This window comes from Elephas maximus, chromosome 1, assembly GCF_024166365.1.
Source record: "Elephas maximus indicus isolate mEleMax1 chromosome 1, mEleMax1 primary haplotype, whole genome shotgun sequence".
Taxonomy (NCBI): Eukaryota; Metazoa; Chordata; class Mammalia; order Proboscidea; family Elephantidae; genus Elephas; species Elephas maximus.
In genome coordinates this window covers 58,372,438-58,395,472 of record NC_064819.1, presented here as the reverse complement: position 1 = coordinate 58,395,472, position 23,035 = coordinate 58,372,438, and the positions used below count along the sequence as shown (strand labels likewise).

General features: G+C 42.8%; 1 protein-coding gene across 6 annotated transcripts in view; it reads right to left on the bottom strand.

Moving 5' to 3' along the window:
• The window catches only part of RNF182 (ring finger protein 182), a 195,462-nt gene extending 173,603 nt beyond the window's left edge, over positions 1-21,859 (bottom strand). For 2 of the 6 annotated variants that reach the window (XM_049884191.1, XM_049884201.1), the window contains exons 1-2: positions 21,462-21,859; positions 2,066-2,110 (exon numbers count right to left, since the gene is read on the bottom strand). In XM_049884191.1, the coding sequence (XP_049740148.1) occupies positions 2,066-2,110; positions 21,462-21,643 (227 nt within the window). In that variant the 5' untranslated portion in view covers positions 21,644-21,859. Of the gene's footprint in view, positions 1-2,065; positions 4,467-20,972; positions 21,410-21,461 lie in introns of those variants that run through there. The other 4 variants (XM_049884173.1, XM_049884166.1, XM_049884129.1 and 1 more) reach the window with 4 other exon arrangements.
• Positions 21,860-23,035: the final 1,176 nt, after the last annotated feature.

Genomic DNA, 23,035 nt, shown 5'->3' with positions numbered 1-23,035 from the left:
TACCATAGACTGCCGGAAGAATGAACAAATCTGTCTCGGAAGAAGAAAGCCAGAATGCTCCTTACAAGCAAGGACGGTGAGACTTTATCTCACATACTTTGGACATGTTATCAGGAGGGACAAAATCCTGGAGAAGAACATCATGCCTGATAAAGCAGAGGGTCAGTGAAAAAAGTGAAAGACCTACGAGATGGACTGACACAGTGGCTGCAGCAATGGGCTCAAGCATAACAACATAACAATGAGGATGAAGCAGGACCAAGAAGCATTTTGTTCTGTTATACATAGGGTTGCTGTGAGTCAGATCTGACTCGATGGCACCTACCAACAACAGAAAAGAAAATACCTTCCATTTATTAATACATGGTTCCACCATGAGCATAAAAGGATGAAAGACATGCATCTCTAATCTGAATATTTGAGTAAAACCCTTGATATTCTGACTTTAAGAATACCTATCTTCTGTGTGTGATTTAAGGAAAACACTGAACTGATGGTTAAATGGACATATAAGGACCACATCTTATTCACTGATGTTTCTCACAATACTTATCCAGTCACTCAAGAGCTGGGTACCTGAGTACTCACTATGGTGCCAGGCTCTGTACTAAACACTGGAAAGACAACATTAGGCAAAAAAAAAAAAAAGAAAGAAAGAAAAAAACACTGTCTCCGCCCTCGTGGCTCTTACAATTCAGTGAGGGTGAGAGCAATCAAATAATCACATAAAGAAATATAAAATTACAATTGTAATAAGTACACCATCTCTCACCTGGACAACTGCAACAGGTTCCTAACCTGTCTCCTTTCTCTCCTTGCTACCGCTCTTGCCCCACTACAATCCATTTTCCACATGGCGGAATATTTCTAATATAAACCAAATTATTCTCATCTCTCCTCCCCCCACCTCTACAAGAAGCCCCTCCAAGGCTTTTCACCACACTTAGAAAAAGTCCAAAGCCTTACCTAGATTACAAAACCCTCAGTTATCTGCCCCCTCCTTGCCTCTCTTATCCTATCTCATACCACTCTCTTGTTTTCTCTCTGCCCCAGGGCCTTTGCACTTATTCCTTCTTTCTGAAATGCTCTTCTCCTGATCTCCCTTGTTACTCAGGCCAAAGTTACATTCCTACCTAATCTAATATAGCCATCCACTCACTTGCCCGATTCTAATGATCTGAATTTTACTCATCGTGGCTAGTGTTCTTGTTTATTGATTGACTGATTGGATTTGGTTTGTTTCTGTGAATCTCCTCATTAGAATGTAAGCTCCTTGAAGTACATACCCCCAGGGCTTAGAACTCTGCCTGGCCCACAGTGGCCACTCAACAAATATTTGATGAATGAATAGTTGTGTCTAACCTGCTAAGTTAAAAAAGGGTAGGTTTCTCTCAGGAAGTAACAACTGAGCTGAAATCAAAAAAATGCGCAGGAGTTACCGAGTGAAGAGAGAAGGGAAAAGCATCCACACAGAAGGAACGGCCAGTGCAAAGGCCCAGGGACAGGAGGAAGCATGGCAGAACTGAGGGATTAAAAGAAGACCCATGGGATTGCAGCTCAGAGTGCAAAAAGAAGTAGAGCTGAGAGAGATGTGAGGGGAAATACGCAGGTTGTATGAAGGATAAAAGAAGGGCATTACACAATGAAATTAAAACCCTGCCAGGTTTTGCAGAAAACAGGAGCTATATGTATAGAACAAAACAAAAAAACACTACAGGTATTTCATAACAACAAGGCCAAATCAGGGATAAAAAGGTAAAGTTTATTCAACTAGTAACATTTCTAGCAGAGGAGTTTCTACAACATAAATCCCCTATTTTTTTCTTATTTTTTCCCCTGATTCTCAATAAAGATTGCTCCATCTGAAAAGAAACTGCTACATGAAAAATTGTTTATAAAAGATATCAACTGAGAGAAGTTAAACTAAACTGACTTAGTTTAATAAGAAACCCTGACTCTGCTCACTGAGGTATTACCAATGCTCCGGTGAGTGTGTCTGACATTTTAATATTACACTATGAAACACATTTTTAAGAGTAGGTTCACAATGCAGCTTTTTAATTACCTGATATAGGGCTCCACAACTGGAGAGGTGTAAGGAACTCTGCGACTGAAAAAATAAACAGACTTAAAAAAGATAAAAATACCAGGATTACTTTTAAAAAGGAATTATTAAAAATGATCTTCAAGTGTCAGCCCACCTCTTGTAGGATAAGGAGGTTGAAATGAGAGGTCACGTGAAGGAGAAAAAAGAACCCAAGTAGCAGAGAGCTACCACTTATTTAGGAGCCCTAGGGAGGGTCGCTATGAGTCAGAATCAACTCGATCGCAAAGGTTAGGTATGGAGCCCCATGATACAGTGGTTAAAAGCTCGGCTGCCAACCAAAAGGTCAGCAGTTCAAATCCACCAGGTGCTCCTTGGAAACCCTATGGGGCAGTTTCTACTCTGTCCTATAGGGTCGCTACGAGTTGGATTCAACTCGGCAGCAACAAGTTTTTTTGGTTGGTGGCACAGTAGTTAAGCTAATGGCTGCTAACCAAAAGGTTGGCAATTCAAACCCAACATCAGCTCCAAAGGAGAAAAGACATGTTGGCCCGCTCCCACAAGGCTTACAGCCTAGGCAACCCTTTTGGGAGTTCTACTCTGTCATATAGGGTCACTATCAGTCGAAATCGACTCAGCAGCACACAACGATGACCACTCATTGAAGTGCTTTTCATTCATCATATGTGGTGTGTAGTTTACATTCATCCATCCATCACTTATCCTCGCTACCACCCTACAAGGTGATAGTATTAGATCCATTTTACAGTTTGATGCACATCAACTCTCAGTCTCTTCCTGGTATGTGCGTATTTTATTTACCCATGTAAATGTATTATGTGATAAATATATTCCCTTATTAAACCAAAAACTTCATTGGGCTAAGTACAGGACTGACGCCTTGGGAACTATGCATATAAGAGCTATAACTGAAAGAGCTGTTTACCCTGCCTTTTAGAATGTCATACCATCATTGCAAGTCAGCAGGAAGAACTTCCCACCTTATCCTAACAGACACATTTGTTTCCAACATTCTCCAAACCTTTGAATCCCAGCTCTACCTTCAGAGGTGAGAGCTAAACCTAATCACGTCCCACCTATGGACCAACATCAGTTGCAAGAATTTGCACTCTAATTCTGGTGCACCCTATTCAATGAAATTGCCATCACTTAATGAGGAAGCTAAATGAAGAGAGAAAAAGTTACCTTTAAATCAACACAAACCAATTCCCACTGCTGCTACTGTTCTTGTTGCTAGGTGCCATTGAATCGATTCCAACTCATAGCGACCCCACAGGACAGAGATGAACCCCAACAGGGTTGACAGCAACTAACACAGATTAGGAGGAAAGACATGGCAATCTACTTCTGAAAATCAGCCAATGAAAACCCTATGGATCACAATGGTCCCATCCGCAACTGATCGTAGTGACGCCGCAGGACTTGGTAGTGTTTCATTCCGTTGTGCATGGGTCCATGAGTTGGGGGCCGAATGGACAGCAGGTAACAACATTAAAATCTACCCAAGTGAATAATGTTACGTACCAAAACCAAACACCAAACCCACTGCCATCAGGTCAATTGCAACTCATGGCAACCCTACAGGACAGAGTAGAACTGCCCCATGAGGTTTCCAAGGAGCAGCTGCTGGATTTGAAATGCCGACCTTTTGGTTAGCAGCCATAGCTTTTAACCACTGTACCACCAGGAGTCAATGTTACATAAAAAATAATAATAATAATAAATAACAAATATGATAGCCAATAGTACATACATTACCTTATTCATCTTTTAAGCTCTAGACATCTCAGTGTGACAGGTACCATTACCATCCACTTGATAATAAGGAGAGTGAAGTCTGTTTTGGGAGTTAGGTCATTTGCTCAAGGACACAGTTTTCTAAGTGGCAAACACAAGACTGGGCCCCAGACCTGACTCCTAGGAGTCCATACTCCTGACATCCATGCAATGCTGCTTCCTGCATCAACAGGTAAACCAGGAAGCCGGACCACAAACCAATGGATAACTCTTCATTTCATTTCCATTTTTAGTACCTGATAGTTGATTTAATAACCTTCAATAAGTCTGTTCACTTTCTCAGGGGACATGGACGCAAATATAAAAAGGAAACATTTATAAAGGATCCAGGTTCATAAGATAATAAATAGCAGAATTTTTTTTTAATTTCGGGGCAGCGAGTAGAGACGTATTTTGAATTTTCTAGAGTCCCGTTCATATATCAAGGATTTGGAGATACTTCAAAGCTTTGCTAAAGCACAACTCCCCAACTGCATCCCCATCTCAAAGAAATATATTTACGTCAGTTAAAAACAGATGAATCAGAGAACTACTGAACTTGCTTGATTTTGCAGCCTCTAGCTGTAGGGTCGCTATGAGGCAGAATCAGTTCAATGGTCATGGGTTTTTTAGCTGTTGGAACACCATTGGGTTTTTTTATTTGTTTGTTTTTGTCTTGTTTTATTTTATGTCATTTTTATTGTGGTAAACATGTAGGTAACAAAACAATTGTCACATGTACAGTTCACTGACATTAAATACGTTCATCACGTTGTTCAACCATCACCCTCACCCGTTCCCAAATTTTTCCATCCCCCTTAACAGAAGCTCAGTGTCCCCTAAGCATTGGGAGGGACGCCATGTTTTTAGAAGTGCTTGTTATAATCTTTAGTACGGGAATCTCTGCAAACAAACTGTAAATGCCAACTTAGAACGAAGTGATTTTGAGGTGTTTTCTCTTTATTTCTGAGTCCTCTAAGGTTGCATATAAGCTATTCTAACTCACATTAAGGGCTCAAAAATTGGCTTCCAATGGTTTATAGCCATTTTTACAAAGCCTTGAGAAGGCAACTATAGAGTACATTTTTTTAAGACTTCAACAAAGCAGTTAAAATATAAAGGCTCGATTAAAAGCCCTCATCCACTTAGAAGAGTCTCTGACATGGAAATGCTTGTGTGGCAGTGATTTTAGATGTCTCGAGTTTTACCAAATAAGTTATTCTGATCTGTTTACCAGAATAACCAAACCCATTGCCATCCAGTCCATTCTGACTCATAGCAAGCCTACAGCTCAGAGCAGAACTGCCTCGTAGGGTTTCCACGGATCAGCTGGTGGATTCGAACTGCCGACCTTTTGGTTAGTAACCACGGTGTCACCAGGGCTCTTCTCTGAGGTCATTTCATAAGCTACAGAGATGATCACTTGAAAACACATGCAGAAAGAGGCTTGACTATGGAAATCTAAAAGTCTGCCATACGATTCTGGAGTTTTTCTAAGACTGATCTCCTGTACTGGAAACAGGCATTGTAGCAAATTCTCTTATTCACTCAAGAAACATTTATTGAGTGCTTACTCTGTTTCAGGCACTGTTCTGGAGGCCGAGAATACAGTATCAAAAAAACAGAGTCCCTGACTTCATGGGTTTTACACAACAGAGAAAAAGAGAAAGACAAACCAATGAAGACATTATTTTGTTTGTCTACATGAGGTGCCAGGTAGTAATTTGTTGTTACGTGCCATCAAGTCAATTCCAACTCATTGTGACCCATATGACAGCATAGACCTGCCCCATAGAGTCTCCCAGGCTGTAAGCTTTACGGAAGCTGACTGCCAGGTCTTTCTGTAACGGTGCTGTGGGATAGAACTGGTCAGGGGACAGGGAGTGCAGACAAAAGATTACAATCTTTAACACACAGTTTAGGGAGGCCACTCTGATAACATCTCGGTGCACAGCTGAAAAAAATGAGAGGGTGAGTCCTACAACCTTGGAAAAAGAGCCATTCCGGCAAAGACACAGCAGCACTAAGGCCAGGGGTCAAGTGCACGGTTGGTATGTACAAAGAGCAGCAGGGGAGGATGGTAGATGAGGTCAGGGAGGTGGCCCCGGCACTGACTTTGCTGCTTATTCTTGGTACGAAGGGAACCAATAGAAGGGTTTTCCTTTTGTTTGGTTTTGTTTTGGCATCAGAGGCTTTGGTATCAGGAGAGTGACAGGATTTGATTTAAAACTCAAGAGGATTGTTCTGGCTCCTACATGGAAAACAGACTGTAGGGTATCAAGGGCACAAGCTGGGAGACCAGTTAGGAGGTACCAGCAACAACACAACAGAGCAATGGCAGGAGACTGTACTACAGTGGTTGTGGTGGCGGGGTGAGAAATGATCAGATTTGAATATATTTTGAAGGCAGAGTCAACAGATTCACTAATGGTTTCAATCGGAAGTGTGAGCAATAAAAAGGAGAAGTCAAGGACGATCCAAAGTTATGACCTAAGAATCTGAAGGGAAGAGATGCTGTTTACTAAGCTAGGAAACACTGTGGGAGAGCAGGCTGGGGAGTGGGTAACTGGTTCAGGGAATCAGGAGTTCATTTTTAGATATGTTGAGTTTGAGACACAAGCAACGGTGGTTTAGTGGTAGAATTCTCACCTCCCACGCAGAAGACCCAGGTTCAATTCCTGGCCAGTGCACATCATGTGCAGTCACTACCCATCTGTCAATGGAGGCCTACATGTTGCTTTGATGCTGAACAGGTTTTGACAGAGCTTCCAGACTAAGACAGGCTAGGAAGAAAGGTCTGGCAATCTACTTCTGAAAATCAGCCAGTGAAAACCCTATGGATCACAATGGTCCAATCTACAACCAATCATGGGGATAGTGTAGAGCCAGGCAGCGTTTCATTCCATTGTGTGTGGGGTTGCCACAAGTTGAAGGCTGACTGGATAACAACTAACAACAATAATTTAAACACTGCAGTCCCTGGGAGGCACAAACGGTGAACACACTTGGCTGCTAACTGACAAGCCTATGGAGCACAGCTCTACTCTGACACACATGGGAATGCCATATATTAGAATGGACTTGACCTCAACTGGTTGGTTGATTTAGACATCCAGGTGGAAACATCAAGTATGAATTCAGAGGGGAGATTCTGACTGGAAATACAAATTTAAGATTTGTCAGCAAATGACATTAAAGCCATCAGGCAGGATGAGATTACATAATAGGGGGTAGACAAACAAAAGAAAGGATCCCAACACTAAACTCTAATGTACTTTGATGTTTGAAGAAACCAGCAAAGGGCAGGAGCAGAGTGTCTTGAGTGTCTGAGATGGGCAGAGAACCAAAACCGCCCTGGATGCCAAACGTAATGTGCTGAGTTATTACTCAGCAAATATTCGCTCCCCTTCCTGCCCCACTTATGTTTGGACTGGCTATTTCAGGAGCAAACCAGTGAAGTGTATATATAAATATACAAAGAGAGATTTATTTCAAGGTAATCGCTCATGCAGTTTTCAAGGCTGGCAAGTCCCAAATCCGTGGGTCAGGCATCAGGCTGGAGGCTTCTCCTGACTCACGTGGTTGCAGGGGCTGACAAACCCAAAAACTGCAGGTCAGGTGGAAGGCTGCTGGCTCAGAGGGTTTCAGGAGCTGGAGACTCCCAAAATCTGAGAGTCAGGTGGCAGGTTCCTGGCTCACATCCCAAGAACCAGAGGTCAGAGGATGATGAGTCAGATGCAGGATCAAGAGTGAGCTTTGCCAGAACATCCACATGTATCGGATGCAGGCCACACCCCCAAGGAAACTCCCCTTTCAACTGATTAGCTGCTCACATCCGATCATAAAATGGAGGATGATTACATAATATCTGCCAAACCACTAAGAATCATGGCCTAGCCAAGTTGACACATAACATTAATCATCATACTGGCTATGTGAATTTCTTTGGTCAATGCGAACATTAGTGGGCACAATGAAAGCAGAGGTCTTCAGTGCGCTTATGGGGTTTGACTTCACTCTTGAACTGCAATTATCTGCCATGACAAGAATGTGCCCTGCGTAGCTGCAGTCCCTTCAGCCTCAGTCCCAGAACAAACACAGGAGGAGCAGATCTGAACCCAACCCACAGCCTGCAGGCACCCACCTAAACCCATCCTAACAGTTGGTATCAAGCTGACTCAGGCTCATGGCACCCCTGCATGTATCAGGGTAGAACTATACTCCACAGGGTTTTCAATTGCTCGTCTTTTGGAAGTAGATCACCAGGCCTTTCTTCCAAGGCACCTCTGGGTGAACTCAAACCTCCAATCTTTCGGTTAGAAATCAAGTATATTAGTCATTTGCACCAGCCAGGGGCCCCAAGTCCATCCCGGATTAGTAAAATGCAGTCAACTTATGAAACCCATGGGCAAAAGATTAAATGTGGGCTACTGAGTTTTGGAGTGGTTTGTAATGCAATATTATCAAAGGAATACCTAACTTATACACCAAATGAAGAAAATCTTTTAAAAAGAAGAGAATGATCAACTATCAAATGACTTGTTACTGACAGATGGGGTAAGATGAAGACAAAGGGCTGATCCTGGATTTAGCAAGGAGGAGGCCACAGGGAATTGTGAAGCACTTTCAGCAGAGCAGTGGGAAAGAAAGCCTGACTGGAACCGGTTCAAGAGTGGGAGGAGAGAAAGAAGAGACAGCAGTGTAGACAAGGCTTTGGGGAAGTTTTGCTATAAAGGAGAGCAGAGAAACGGTGCAGCAGTTGAATAGAAATGTAGGGGTCAAGGAAGGTTTTTGTGTGCGTTTATTTTTTTTCTTAGATGAGCAACATTACAGCTTATAATATTACACTCTGTAAGCTGATGGAAATAATCCAATAATGGGGAAGACTGATGATGCGGGGGAGACCATTATCCTTCAGTGGATGGGAGAGGAAGGCACACAGCACACAGGTGAAGAGGGGGTGCTGGAGAGGAGCTCGGTCCTTCCTCAGAGTCCCCAGAGGGACGGTTCAGGTGGGTGGCAGCCGCAGGGGTGGCAGCCTGGGTCATTCTCCAACGACTGCATCTGTCTTCTCAGTGAAAAAGGAAGCAAGGTCATCCGCGGACAGCAAGGAGGGAAAAGGTGGCACAGGCTTGAGGAGAAATAAGAAGACATGAAATGGTTGTCTAGGACAAGGAACCAAAACCAAAAAAACAAACCCAGTGCCATCAAGTCAATTCCGAATCATAGTGACCCTACGGGACAGAGTAGAACTGCCCCATAGAGTTTCCAAGGATTGCCTGGCGGATTCGAACTGCTGACCCTTTGGTTAGCAGCCGTAGCATTTAACCACTACGCCACCAGGGTTTCAGACTAAGAAAAAGGAGCAGAACTGTCCATTAGCGCTTGCGCTCACACATGGGTTACATTTAAGTCTTTGAATCCTAGCTAAACGACAGCGCTACTCAGAATGGAAGAGAGATGACATCAGCACTGTACCCTGACCCAGTTCCTTCGGAACCACTACACCTGCTGTAAACACAAAAACTGGCTGAGAAACTACTCAGAAGAAAAATATCATTAGTATGACATCAGATTAGCAGCTACGGAGCTATTTGAATCTAGTGAAATGATATTAAAATGCTTTAAATGACATTCCAAGTCAATCAGTTGTCATTAAAATTACTATGGAGATGTGAGCTAGAGAAATGCAGAATCCAACTGAGTGAAAGAAAATACCTGAAACTATGGTGGGCCACAGTCTAAAGCCTGATGAAAGAATTAGGTGAGGAAAAAACCAGAATCCAGAGTCTAGAGCTGCAGTATTCAATACGGTAGCCACCAGCCACATTTGGCTATTGAGCACTTGAAATGTAGATAGTGCAACTAAGAAATTAAAATTTTAATTTTATTTAATTTAAATTTTAAAACTGAAGCAATGTAAAATACTTTTTCTGTTAAATACTTTACTTTTTTGGTAAAACATATTTGAACTGCCAAAAATTTAGCATCCAAATCGAGATATACTAAATGCATAAAATACATACCAGATTTCAGACTTCATGCAAAAAACCAAAAGGACAGTGAATACCTTGTGAATAATTTTTGTATTGATTATATGCTGAAACCATGATGCTATTTTGGATATACTGGATTAAATAATATCTGTTATTAAAATTAATGTATTTTTACTTTTTTAGCATGGCTACCCGATAATTTAAAATTACAGTTGGACAACACTGGTCTAAGAGCTACAAAACCAATACTATCTGAAAGGCAGAAGTTTGGAGTCTCCTGTTGTCACGGTGACTATAAAAGAGGGCCAAGACTGTCCATCGATGTCATAGGAAGAATTATCCAGAAAGTACACAGCCAAGCTGCAGCATCCAAGCCTAAAATCTCTGACCATAAGCAACCATGTTTTAATAAAAAATGGCCAACTAGCAACTTGAAATCTATATGGAATGGTATGATAGCCACATTTATCATACCTGGAACAGTACCTCCAGTCGACCTGAGGTAAGAAGCTTCTTTCCAGTGGCTAAGTGACTTTCCAATCTAGGAAAGGTTTACAATTAAAGGTAAAGATGATGAAGAAAATCAGACTCATATTAATACTTTTTCAAAAAGTTTAAAAGTTTACTGATTAGAACAATCTATCAATGACTGCTATGTTTTTAATGTTTAAAAAAGCCTGACATTACATTAACAAATTAGCCTTGTGATTCCAGTTTAAAATATGAGATTGACTTTAGATGTAATTTTTTTATATTAACTGTGTCTGTACAATATTAATTTTCTAAGTAATGGAATATTAAAAAGAACTTGAGGTAAGTACTTGAGTCACAGAAAGGTTTTACTTATTTGGGTCATAAATTTTCCTGATAGGCATCTGATTTGCTTAAAATGAAAATCAAATATATTAAATTTATATATGTGGGTTTAAAATATGTAAAGGTTTAAGTTAGATAAGTTTATAAACGAGACCGATCATTTAAGAAATTCAATCTGTTGCACTGGAATTAAAGTTTACTTTAAAAAAAAAAAGGTGAAGGTGACTGCTCATATTTAATAATTTATAAACAGAATAAGGTCCATAAATTGAACTTAAAGGTCTAAAGAAAACTAAATTTTTTAATTCTTACCTGTAATTAATGAGATATTAATTTTCCTTTCTGCACACAAAAATTACCCTAAATAACTATTAGGTGCTTCACAAATATTAATTCCTTTAGTCCTCACAACCCACTGAATTACATAATATTCCCCCCATTTTACAGGTAATGAAATGAAGGCACAGAGAAATTAACTAGCTGCCTAATTTCATACAGCAAGAAGGTGGCAGAGCCAGGATTCAAATTCAGATTTGACTGGCTTCGGAATTCATGCTCTTGACCACTGTTTTAGTTACCTAGCCTGCTATAACAGAAATACCTCATGGATGGCTTTAACAAAGGGACATTTATTCTCTCACAGTTTAGGGGGCTAGAAGTCCAAATTCAGGACACTAGCTCCAGGGGAAGGCTTTCTCTCTCTGCTGGCTCTGGGGGAAGGCCCTTGTCATCAACCTTCCCCTGGTCTAGGAGCTTCTCAGCACAGGAATCCTGAGTCCAAAGGATATGCTCCACTCCTGGCTCTTCTTACTTGGTGGTAATGAGGTCCCTCTTCTCGCTGTTAGCTTCTCTCTTTTATATCTCAAAAGAGATTGATCAAGATATAACCTAATCCTGTAGATTGTGTCCTGCCTCATTAAGACAACTGCCTCTAATCCTGCCTCATTAACATCATATCAAAATCAAACCCACTGCCTTTGATTTCGACTCATAGTTGCTACGATTTACAACACACAGAATAATCACATCAGATCACAAAACAGAGGACAACCTCATATTACTGTGAATCATGGCCTACCCAAGTCGACACACATTTTGGGAGGAGACAATTCAATCCATAACAACCACTATGCTTTCCTGACTCTCATATTGTCCACGAACATTAAAAAAAAACCTCATTCAATAGCTCATAAAAGCAAGCTTTTACATACTGATAGGATTTTAACTAAAAGTCTCTTGCTGTTCTTTTTTCTCAGTAGCTATCAGGAAAGGTCTGTACCGGAAATTCCAGGAAAACTCCATATTGCACAGGGGAATGAACCAAATGAGAACATCTTTAAGGGCTTCTAACTTCATCCCTGGCCCCATACGCCAGTCCTCCGGCACCCTGAGACCAACAACACTCTGGCTGGAACATGGAGCACGCTGCTCTGACCCTCAGAGAAGTCCCGCCTGAGGTATAGGACATTTACTGAATTACTTTTCATTGTATTTCTTTTCATCACACATCATCTCAAACAGCCCCTTCCGGAGCTAATTCCCAATCCATAACACAGCATAAAATAAAATAAATCAAGGAGATGCAAAATAGCTCGTTCAATTTTGTTTTTAACTCTAAAAATAGATTTAAGGAAAGGTTTCTCTCTTCTTTCTACTCCAAAACACTACCCGCAGTCTACAGCAATAAGAGTAACCAAAAAAGAAGAAAACAGACCAGTTGCCTTTGATTCCATTCCAACTCGTGGAGACCCATGTGTCAGAGCAGAATTGAACTCCATAGAGTTCTCTTGGCTGTGATCTTTCCAGAAGATCACCAGCTCTTTCTTCCACTGCACCAATGGGTTGGTTCGAACTGCCAACCTTTCAGTTAGTTGTCAACCGCCGTCGCCCAGGGACCTCAAGAGTAAACAAGGATGTATTTTTCTTGGCAACCTACTGAGGGCCACCTCTTCCCTCTCCATTTGTCAAACCTTCCAGTGTGAATTTGCTCCACCAGGCAGTCCTTCACTGCCACTCTTTACAAAACATACATAATCTCAAAGGCATCTTTGTTTCTGCAGGAAAGCAGGAGGACAGGGGAGGCCTCCTTGTCGAAAATTAACAAAGCAATCACAGCCACCTTCAGATTGTGGCTGATCCATAGGAATCATGTTTTTAAATTTACCAATTTTGTACAGTCTCGGATAAGCTGCTTATTTTCATTTGATAGATCCAGAAACAAAAATTAGTATCTTTTACCTCATGAGTTATTGTGAAGATCAAAAGAGATAACTTCCACAGCATACTTAAAAGAGTACCTGTTACCAAGTAAATGCTCAATAAATGGTAGGTCTTATTACAATATTTATTATTAAAAGAACCTACAGAACTATGCTTAGTTATTGGCTTTCATGGACCCTGTCTCTCATTTAGCCCTACTTTTCATATAGCTTCAATAAGGAAGACCCGCTGAAATTAAAATGCTTACTCTTCTCTAAAGACAGTGAGAACATATGGTTTAAGGCTGGGGTGGGGGTCGGGAGATAGGAGCTAAAATCCTAAAAACATTAAAAAGACAAATATAAATAATTTTGGAAGATCTATTTTCTGCTCTCCTTGAATAGAACAATCAAAAGGTTAATCGTAACTGCTGGTATAAAACTGGGCTAGCTAGTTTTTTATATATTTAACGTTTTAACACAAGAGCATCAAGGATCCAAATAAATTCAAAACAGAATTGTGATACTTGATTTTTAATGTTATATTCCAAATAACTGAAGAACTGATGCATTTGAATTATGATATTGGCAAGGAATATTGAATATACCACAGGCGTCCAGAAAACTGAACAAATCTGTCTTGGAAGAAGTACAGCCAGAATGCTCCTTAGAAGAGAGGATGGCAAGACTTCACCTCACATACTTTGAACATGGTATCAGGAGGGACCAGTCCCTGAAGAAGGATATCATGCTTGGTAAAATAGAGGGTCAGTGAAAAAGAGAAAGACCCTCAACAAGATGGACTGACACAGTGGCTGCAACAATGGGCTCAAACATAGCAGCAATTGTGAGGATGGCACAGGACCAGGCAATATTTCCTTCTGTTGTACAGAGGGTCGCTATGGTGCTGCTCTAACAAATACCTACAATGTGAAAGTGGTTTTGGAATTGAGCAATGGGCAGAGGTTGGAAGAGTTTCCAAGTGCCTAACAGTAAAAGCTGGATTGCTTTGAAGAGGCTGTTGGTGAAATTATGGACATCAAAGATAATTCTGGTGAGGGCTCAGAAAGAAGTAAGGAGAGTTGTAACACTGGAGACAGCATAGGCAGCAATAAGCAGCAGCAGAAAAATGGCAGCAGCAAATCCAGGAGACTGCTGCAAGACAGCATGGCAGCCAATCCACTGAACAAGAGAGCTGACTGCCTTCAGACAGAAGGCTTCCGGTGGAGTGGGGTGCCTCCAGGTACTTTACCTGTCAATGGACTAGGCTTGCTGACCCACAGGGTGAGACAGCAGAGCGCCTTCAGGCTGAGATGCCAAGAAACCAGGAAGCAGAAGCTGAAGAGACAAAGACCACAGGAAGCAGAGCTTCCTCAGAGTCAAAGGGTAGGGTCACAGCCTCCTACATTTCAAACAGTCAGATCTTCATCAACTCCGTTCCAAAGTGTAGGGCTGCCATTCATGAGTGTCAGGGGATGGGCCCAGATCCACTACCCAAAGCTGAAGAGCAGGGCTGACATGTTCAGGGGGCAGAAGAACGGGGCCTGCCAGAGCCAAGGGGGTAAGGTCACCACTCAGACAAACTAGGAGAATAGGGCCGCCCAAAGCCAAGGGAGCAGAGTTGCCGTCCCAGTGGGCCTGGAAGGAGGAGCTGAAGCCCAGGGCTGAGAGACCTTCATCCAGAGACCAAAGAACACGGCCAACACCCAGAGTCTGGAGGGCAGGGCCATTGCCCAGATGGTCTCAGAGAACAAAGGTTTATTTTCAAGCCTTGAGAGCTAATGGAAATTGTTCTGCTGGGTTTTGACTCTGGCGATGCCTCATTATTCCTTCTTTTCCTCCACTTTCTCCAATTTGTAATGGAAATGTCTACCCTGTGCCTGTTCCATAAGCAGATAACTTACATGAAGAGGCATTTTGCCCCAGGATGGGATTTGGAGTTGATGTAAGACTTTTGGGATAATATGATGGGGTGAAAGAGTTTTACATGTGTCAAGGCCATGAATTTGGGGCGGGGGGGCCAAAGGGTAGAATGGATTGAATTGTGTCCCCACAAAATATGTGTCAACTTGGCTAGATCATGATTCCCAGTATTGTGTGGTTGTCCTCCATTTTGCAATCTGATGTAATTATCCTGTGTGTTGTAAATCCAGCCCTCTATGCCTGTGGTTATGATCCTATTTTGGAGTGAGTTGTCTGTTACATTAATGAGGCAGGACACAATCCACAGGATTAGATTGTATCTTTAGTCAGGCTCTTTTGAGATATGAGAGAAGTGAGGAAAAGGAGAGGCACCTTCTACTACCAAGAAAGAAGGGCCAGGGGTGGAACACATCCTTTGGACCCAGGGTCCCTGTGCTGAGAAACTCCTAGACCCAGGGGACAACAAATGACAAACACCTTTCCCCAGAGCTGACAGAGAGAGGAATCCTCCCCCTGGAGCTGACATCCTGAATTTGGACTCAAGCCTCCTAAACTGCGAGAGAATAAATTTGTTTATTAAAGCCATCCACTTGGTGGTATATCTGTTATAGCAGCACTAGATAACTAAGACACAAGGATGGCAAGACTTCAGCTCACATACCTTGGACGTGTTATCAGGAGGGACCAGTCCCTGGAGAAGGACATCATGGTTGGTAAAGTAGAGGGTCAGAGAGAAAGAAGAAGACCCCTCAATGAGAGGAACTGACACAGGGGCTGCAACAATGGGCTCAAACATGGCAACAACTGTGAGAATGGTGCAGGATTGGGCAGTGATTTTCGTTGCGCTGTACACAGAGTTGCTATGAGTCGGAACCAACTTGATGGCATCTAACAACAACAAAAAAACCCTCATAGGATTCTTGTGAGGATTACATAAGTGAGTTAATATTTGTGAAGTATACCTGGCTCATACAAAAAAAAACACCAGTTGCTGTTCAATCAGTTGTGACTCATGGTGAGCCCATATGTTTCAGAGTAGAATTGAGCTCCACAGGGTTTCCAATGGCTGTGATCTTTCAAAAGCAGATCTCCAGGCCTTTCTTACAAGGTGCACTGAGTGGATACAAACCACTAGCCTTTCAGTTAATAGCTGACTGCTTAACCATTTGTGCCACCCAGGGACTCCCTGGCCCATACGAAGCGCTAAGTGTGACTGAACAAGGATGGAAATCAAAATGCAGTCACACTGAATAGGATCGAAGGAAACCAATATGTAACAAGAGGAAATGTCAGATAAGACCACCCAGAAACTTTTTACCATGCTTTTACAATTTAAGAGTTTCAGTCAACATCTGTTCTTCAATATAAACATGCCTGATATGTCATGTAGTAATGGAATTGTATAAAATTCCATATCTCCTTTGAATGGTTATGGTTCTAGGAGAGGGAAGATGGTTTACAATAGACTGATACGCAAAAACACAATCTCTCATTCAAATACATCCAAAATGTTACACAAATGTATAGTTCTGTTATATAGTTCCAGTACTGCCTTGATTATCTAAATCATCTACCTGACCATTTAGATGACATAATAGACCCATGCAAAAACCTTTATTCTTGGGCCCTAATTTGTGGTTTATACTGTTCAAAACAGACTTCGGCCACAGTTCGAGGGAGTCATTTTTTAGTCAGTCTGGAGGAAAGGTGGGGAGAAGAGACCAGGGCCAATACCCTGGCTCTAGGAGCAGCAGAAGGGGCCAGCCTCTACAAGCCCTTAGCAGGTAATCAGTCCTAGGTTAGCTGTTTCTGGAATCTGGACCACAAACTGTTAAAGAAATTATTAGTGCCATTAGTCTTTTTCCTCCCCTCCCCTCAACCACCAAGCCCTGCAGGTTCTTAGTATTTATTAATCTCCCCTTTTAACACCTTTCAACTCAATAAAGCCTCTACCTGGTCCTCTGGCTTTCCTTTCAACTAATTATAAGATAACATGATCTAGTTTGAGATACTTAGGGAAATGAGTGGTGTTGGACGAAAATACTCAATATACCACAGACTGCCAAAGGAATGAACAAATCAGTCTTGGAAGAAATACAAGCAGAACGTTCCTTAGAAGCAAGGATGGCATGACTTAGACTCAGTTACTTTGGACATATCATCAGGAAAGACTAATCGCTAGAAAAGGACAACCTGTTTGGCAAAGTAGAGGATCAGCAAAAATAAGGGAAACCCTTAATGCGATGGACTGAAACAAAAGCCACAACAATGGGCTCAAACATGCCAACAGTCATAAAGATGGTGCAGGACCGGCTAACGTTTTGTTCTGTTTTCCGTTACACATAGGAACGGATGACCTGGTGAGCACGGTAAGCAATGGCTTACTTGTGCTTACTTACTAATCTGGTTAGTAGGTAAACCCATGCTAACCATTAGTAAGGAAGTATAAGTAAGCCCTGCTTGCCTTGCTTACTGGGTCATCCGTTCCTGTCAGGGATTGTAAATTTGAAAAGAGGCTTTGATTCTGCAGAAGGGTGCTGGAGGGTTGGGAGAGAAGCAGATGCCAGCCATACCTAGAAGCAGACTCGGATGTGGTAGGAAAATGTGAAATTGCTTACTATAGATGATCTGGTAAACAAGGTAAGCACTACACATACCTCGCCTACTGGATAATCTGCTTGTAGTTATACACAAGGTTGCCATGAATTGGAGTCAATTCAGCAGCAACTAACGACAACAGGGAAATCAGCAATCAGCCACCTCACGGGATTCCAAATTTTCCTACATTAAAATCTGTGTCAATGTCCAAAACATAAAACATAAGGAGCACAAAATGTGCTTTTAAAAAATGCACATCATTATAAACTTATCTCAGCTTCTAATATTTTTCTGGTTGAATTACAAATTAACCAAATCATATTTTTTTAAGCTCTGGAGACATAAAATTACTTAAAAAGCATTGAGGAATTAGCTGTAACTTTTCCCCTAAGAAAAGGAAAGCTGAAAACTAGGCCAAAGGAGACTATCTGGGCATCATACGTAATGAGTTACATACAAAATAAAAGAAACAATCATAACAGGTAGAAAACAAGTAGTTTCTCAACCCTAAAAGCTCAGATGACTTTTATCAAGCAATAAGGCACATACAGGAGGAAACACGTGATTAACATTTGTTAGCTGATGTCCAAAACTATATTATATAACTGCTACAAATCACTGATAAACTAAAACCAAACCCAGCGTCGTCGAGTCGATTCTGACTCATGGCGACTCTATAGGACAGAGTAGTACTGCCCCATAGAGTTTCCAAGGAGCGCCTGGCGGATTTGAACTGCCGACCATTGGGTTAACAGCCATAGCACTTAACCACTACGCCAGCAGGGTTTCCACAAATCACCCATAGGTGAAGGAAATCAATCATTCACACTGAAATATAGTTTCTATCACTGTGATTATACACCAGACTGTGTACAGGTATATATTTTCCCCCAAACAATTTGTGGTTTACAAAATGTCTGAAGATACCATATCTTCATTTCAATTGAGAGCACAAAAAAATGAAACACATGCCCACAAAAGTTTTGAAACCTCCATACATCAGTACTAATCACCCATGTCACAGAGCACCACTTACAGTCACCACCACCACGTGTCTCCCGGCACAGCAGTTAGGATCGATACCACAGCAGGCCAGTTAACAATATATTTATAACCCGTTTCCTTGAGGTCTCAGGGCCACATTATTCTCCCCAACCACAAACCCAAACCTAAGTGTTTGGGCAATGAAGAAATCATTAGAAAACTATCATCCTTCACAAATGTGCTTTTATAAATGATACAACAAACTGTGCTCGATGCTAAATTACCAACCAGTAATCATGGCATCACAATGCAACTAGAAAACTGCAGGAGAACACTGACCCAGAAACAGCCCGGAGAGGCTCACACGGTTATAAACAACCGACTTTCAGTGGCAGAGGTATAATGTTAACCCTAACTTCAACAAGAATATTTCACGGCTCATCTGTCTTCAGATATGCTTGGAAAATTAAATGACAGAATTCTTCAGGTACGATGACTGTGGTTACAATTATCAGACCATATTGTACAACTAATACCAATAACTAGGACCAGTTTTACTTCACAAAATCAGGACGCTGAAGCCCAGAAACGCAGGGAAAGACTCATGCTACTGGGAACAGGTGAGCACGATGACTCGTAGTTTACACCTGAGGATGCACAGTGCTGTTCCCCTGCCTCCACCAGGTGGCAAATCTAAACCATGAACATAAAGCACGACTTCCATTCGCACTGTCTAAGGAGATATTGTGGACATCGCAATATTTTCTTTCACTAACTGGGTATGCACATATATACCTCAAAATGCTTGTTACATAGACAACCACACCACGGTACTGTTTTTCTGGGCACCAACACAGCTTCCTGCCATGCTTCAGAGCTTGTGTACATAAATCACCACAACGAAGCAGCGCATGCAGTACAGGACTGTTTATGATGCTTACTGACTTTATTTTTTGGCAGAAAGTGACAAGACTTTGAGATGCCAAACTAGACTGAATCTCGTGTCCTGTGCGAGCTAGGAGCCAAGGCAAAACATGAGACCTTATTGTGCTAAGTTAGCATGAGCTATCTCCATCCATCAGCACACAAACTGAGGGCCACAACAAAAATGTTTACACTAGAACTCACAGTAGGGGTTTGTCTGGCTAAAAACAGGTCCAGAGTCCTTGGACTTGAATTTTACATTTGCTAGCAAATATCTGAATAAAGTTGTGCTCTTGGTACCTTAGAAAGAACACAAGACATCGTTTGTTTTTAGTACAAAATACGGAACCACATTCTGTGCCTGCAAAACGCCTAGGTTTCAACATTCTGATTGCCTTGCATGTTTAAATGAAAAAATACTTATTTTCTTTCCTAGTTATCTTCTCAAAACAGATCTACTTCATTTTAATCAATGTACCATTTCCTTAACATTGTCCAAGCGTATTTAGTAGAGTATCCGTGAATCACTCCACAGGAAAAATTCAGTTTAAACACAAACCCAATCGTGAAACAGTCTGCCTATTGTTGCTGCAACTTAAATCCTTTCATCTCCCATACAATTCTCTAACGAAACGACATTACTTCAAATTGCAGACAAATATGAACAGACGTAGAAACCCAGTCATCAGCAGGCTAATAGGTGCTGAAATCCCAAAAGAGGGAAGAGGAATGCTAAAAAACCATTTAATATCCACAATTCTAATCAACTGCAATTCCAAATGGTCAGTGCCACTGGTTTCTTTTCATTACCTCTTAGCAAAAATATAATTTATTGCGTTCCATATATAATGTTCTGTAAGCTGACATATTCCAACTTACGAATTATTTTACTAAGTTGGGTATACAATTTAATTAGTTAAATCATTTTCCAGTTTTCAGTGTGACATCACTCCCCATTAATATAACATACTGGTATGTTATACTCTGAAATGATCAGCTATACTAATACTGTTTTCTGTCTTTCAGGTTAAATTACATTTAAGATGATTTCTAAGTAGCCAAAAAACAAGACTTCACAATCGTATTTTTAATTAAACTTTTGTGTCTGCAATAAACTAAATATCACGAAATGATTGCATAGGTTAGGAGCACTAAGAAAGGAGGGGGAGGTGCACCCACAACTTGAGCAATTCCCTACCCAGGACCCGTTTGTCCTTGGCAACTGCATTTTAGCCCTCGTCGTCACGCTCACAAACACCAGTGCCAATACCGCCCAGCGTGCCTGTCTTCAGAGGTGCTTTGCGTTGCTTCATTACAGATAAAAACACAAGGTATTTTCCAATTCCTTAAAGTATGAACACAATACCTCCCAGAAACAATAGCAATGACATCGGAGCCAAAACAGGTCCTCGTATTAACTCTGGTATTTCTAGGGGGGAAGTTCTGGCTACCTTACCAGTGTTACAGGTGGAACTACACCTACCAAAAATAAAGACAGTTAGATTCAAATTCCAATGCAACTTCAGAAGCCACTTCAAAAAGCTTCAGTCACAGACATAATAATGGGGTTACTTTTCCAAGATTTTTTAAAATTTCTTGTGTTCCCCTTACCATTCTCCCAGCCCTTTCCATCCCATTCTTAAAGAGTATAAACCATGAAAAAAGAAAGTCGAAACGTAAATATTTTCATACCTTTTTTTTTTTTTCCTAAAAGTCTCGATGAGATGCCGAAATAAATACACACAGAAGAGCAGATGATGTAGGTAGGTATCGCCCGCCGCCTCTCTGGAAAATCAAATCCAGCACCCACCCCGGCCGCGGAGTGGAGCCCAGAAGTCCTCTCCCACCCAGATCTCCAACTTGAGGCCCGGACAGGAGCCCGGCCGTCCTGCGGGGAGGTTGAGCCCGTACTGCCCGCGCCGCGCGGCCCGAAGTTTCCCGCCCCCGCCGGCGCCCGGGGCCACCCCGCCGGCCGCCCTCTCGGCCTCCGCGCGCCCGCGCCGCTCGGCGTCGTCCAGTGCCAGGGGGCGCGCGGGTCGCAGGGAGGAAGGGGGGCGCGCCCCTCGGGCCCCCGGTGCAGCCCCTGCGAGCGTCCGACCCCGCGGCGGTGGACCTCCGCCCTCCCCGACTGCCCGCGCTCCCGCACCCCGCCCCTCCGGCCCGCGGACGCGCTCGCCTTACCTGCCCCGCGGCGGCGGCGGCAGTGGCAGCGGCGAGGTGCCCAGAGCAGCTCCGGCAGCGGCAGCGGCGCCTAGGAGGGGAGGGAGGCGCCCGCGGAGGAGGAGCTCGGGCGCGGAGCGAGCCGGCTGGCTGGAGGGCGGCTTTGTTTCCACTACGTGGAGCCGCCGACCCTGCGTCACCATGGCAACCGACGGGGGTTGCCGGACACCGAGGGTCCCGGACCCAGCCTAACCCTCGCCGCCAGCGGGACCCCGCCCTTCTCCCCAGCTGTCTGGCTGTTCTGAGGGCACAAGGACCCCTTGGAGCCGCCGCCCCACAAACCCACCCTTCTCACTTCCTGGGGTTGTCTCGCCCCAGCAAGAGGGGACTGGTAAAGACAGAGGCAAGCCCAGGGCCAATGCTCATTTCCAGCCTAGTAGCACCCCTTTGCGTGCCCACAGTGGACATCCCAAGGTCCCCTACCACACCTTTCTTCTATGAAGCTGTATCCTCAAAATGGGCATTCACTTGAGAGAGAAGAAAAAGCAATACAAACTGATAAAGTGTTGAGCAACTGGTACTCGGCGCTCCTGATGCCTCTGTCTCAGCATTTACAGAGCTGCCAAGGGACGCGTTCCTCCTCCTCAGCTTTGCCTCAGCCCAGAGTCAGAGTCTCCCAAACCTGGTTCAGGTCTCCAGTAGGAGAGGGGCGGGATGAGCCTTTACTTCTGATTGTAAACACAGGGTACCCTTGTAACCTCACAGGCTAAAACACAACTTTCAGGCGGCATTGTGAATCTCAGCAGCTGCTGCCGCTGCTAGGCTACTGGCCGTGACTGCTAAGCATCTGCGGTGAGGGGGGCTGACTCTGTGCCAGGGACCAGCCATGAGCTGCGGGCCGTGGCTCTTAGGCTCAAGAGAAGGGCAAGACTAGCCCTGGCACGTGCTAGGCATCCTGTCCTAAGGAACTTCTTGGACTGGGAGGGAAAAGTACCAGCAGACCCTCAGTAATGCTCCCTCCAAAGGACAGAGCTGGAGGGCAGCTATATGGAGTGAGTCATCACTCATACTATGTTTTCTTGAAAGATCAGTTACTGAATCTAAAATTTACAATGTCTTCATTTAGACCCTGGGGAGCAGGGCATTTCTGTTCTAGCATTTGTGAATCACCAAAGGAATGTCAATAACTTATAATAAAACCCTGGGGTAGCTGATGTTTTCTGCCTTTTGCTACTTATCTCAGAAGCTGTTAAGCAGAACGATGTTATTACAAACCAATTAAAGCTAAACACATGAACTAATGAAAATGTAAGATCCATTTTATGGAGGAGAATGAAAACACTTTGTTCCTCAGTAAGGTTGGCTGCTTCCCTGTAATGGGAATGTTAGAATTTCCAGATGGAGTCCAGGGACAAGGTCTTTCTGACAGGCCCTTAAGTAATTTGGCAGTGTCTGTCAAAATTTAAAATCCATATGCTTTTCTCTCAGCCATCTCAATTCAAGAAATCTATCATGCAGAAATACACAAGTGTGCAATGATAGATGTAGAAGGATGTGCACTGCAGCAATATTCGTAATAGTAAAAACTTGAAACA